The sequence below is a fragment of the Aphanomyces invadans genome, assembly GCF_000520115.1.
Source record: "Aphanomyces invadans strain NJM9701 unplaced genomic scaffold supercont1.78, whole genome shotgun sequence".
In the NCBI taxonomy this organism is placed as follows: Eukaryota; Oomycota; class Saprolegniomycetes; order Saprolegniales; family Verrucalvaceae; genus Aphanomyces; species Aphanomyces invadans.
Genome location: NW_008580223.1, coordinates 93,092 through 94,755, shown reverse-complemented (window position 1 = coordinate 94,755; position 1,664 = coordinate 93,092). Strand labels below are relative to the sequence as shown.

Here is a 1,664-nt window from a genome sequence, read left to right as displayed (position 1 = left end):
TCACCGGTGGCCCGAATACCGTGCATCGAGGAGGTCTTCAACGAAGAAGCCTTCGTCACCAAATACCGCATATTCCTTCAAGTCGTCGATGTCCAAGGCGGCATCGCAGAAGTATTTCAACCGGCTGGCGTGATGGACCGACGTAGCAAATGGTTCAACTAGTTGTTGAATTTCCATCACGTAGTCTGACTCGATGCGTGATACACGGTATGGCCCTCTCCAGTTCAGGGCTAACTTGTTGGGAAAGTTGACGACTTTGCCCAGCAGAACATAATCTCCAACCGCAAACTTTGCCATTTTCACAAGCGGTTTTTTCGATCGTCGGCCCCGCGCCTGATGGCGCAATAATTCGCTTTTTGCCGCCACATTGCGATGAATGTTGTCCATGGCTGACCGTAACTCGGTCATGTGCTGGTGGCGAGCCGTTGCAAGCCAGTTGACGGGCAGAACCGTTTTGGCTCTTGGGTGTACGAACCCAGAAAGCGGTGGTGTCGACGGCAAACCTTGAAAAGCTGTCACAGGAGACATTCCACCAAGTCGGTTGGCCGGCTGGTGGTTCAATGCACTTTGCACCAGCGCCAACACGCGAGGCCATTCATCCGGGCGCAGCTTCAGTTCGCTCGTGGGGGGTCTTCAATCCTTGTAACACAAGTCGATTCGCAACTTCTACCGTGCCGTTCGCCCACGGTGTATGCGGTGTCGTGATGTGGTGGTGGGCACCGATCATTTTCTTGATCTTCCCCACAACTTCGTTGTTGAAATGGGTTCCACCGTCAGACACCCATGTCGTCACAACACCATGCGTGGCAAACCAATCCATCAGGGCATTGGCTGTGCTGTCCGCGTCGGCTGCCGCGGATGGAAACAGACGACAATATCCGCTCATGTTGTCTTTCACAACAAGCACGTATTTCGAACCATTTTCGGCTGGCGGTAGTTGTAACCAGTCGAAGTGTATGAGTTCGTTGGGGAGCTCCGCATGCAATGCAGCAAGCACCCCATGGTCTCGGCACCATCGTGCCGTCTAGGCGGTTGCGGCAAAGCTGGGGCACTCACAACCCTCATGGGCTCGTCCTGGCCCATGTCCACAACTTCTGCTGCACTCAGCGCGGCAGACGGTTCGTCCGGCAGCGGCACGTCAGCTGCTGACTTCGGCGCAGTCGATGGCGTCCATCTTGACGCCACCCCAACCTTGCCGTCCATAAACCACGACGTCTGGTTAATCGGCTGTGGCTGAGTTCTTCTCGGTGAACCAAATGGCCCGCGAAAGCGTTCGCGTTCACGACCACGCATTGTCGTACGCAATACGTCATCGTCGCGCTCCGGCGACCGAGACTTGCGACTGGACGGCTGCTCTTCGGTGTCACTCATTGTAATGCCGATACGTTCTCTAAAGAATTCTTTGTTCCGCACCCGCGTCGTCAACGTCCGTTAACCAACACGGAGATCAACGTCTTGATCCGATTCACAATGCAAACTGACGGTACAGTATTACCACACCATTCCAGTCACTACTTCTCCTAAAACGGTGGCAGCCTTGCTGTCGCGGTGCGTTTACCGATGTGGCTTCTACGGGATACCGATGTCCCGTAGGGTGCGTGTCGGAGTGACAGTCTTTTACTCCTAGTCCGGGATTAGTGTCCTAATCCGGGATCGTGGATGTG

General features: G+C 54.8%; 1 protein-coding gene across 1 annotated transcript; it reads right to left on the bottom strand.

The window, feature by feature from the left end:
- On the bottom strand, window positions 1–387 carry H310_14639 (hypothetical protein; the record flags this gene model as incomplete). The annotated part of the gene is made up of 1 exon (XM_008882534.1): window positions 1–387. One exon carries the CDS (start codon window positions 385–387, stop codon window positions 1–3), a length of 387 nt encoding a protein of 128 aa, XP_008880756.1.
- Window positions 388–1,664: the final 1,277 nt, after the last annotated feature.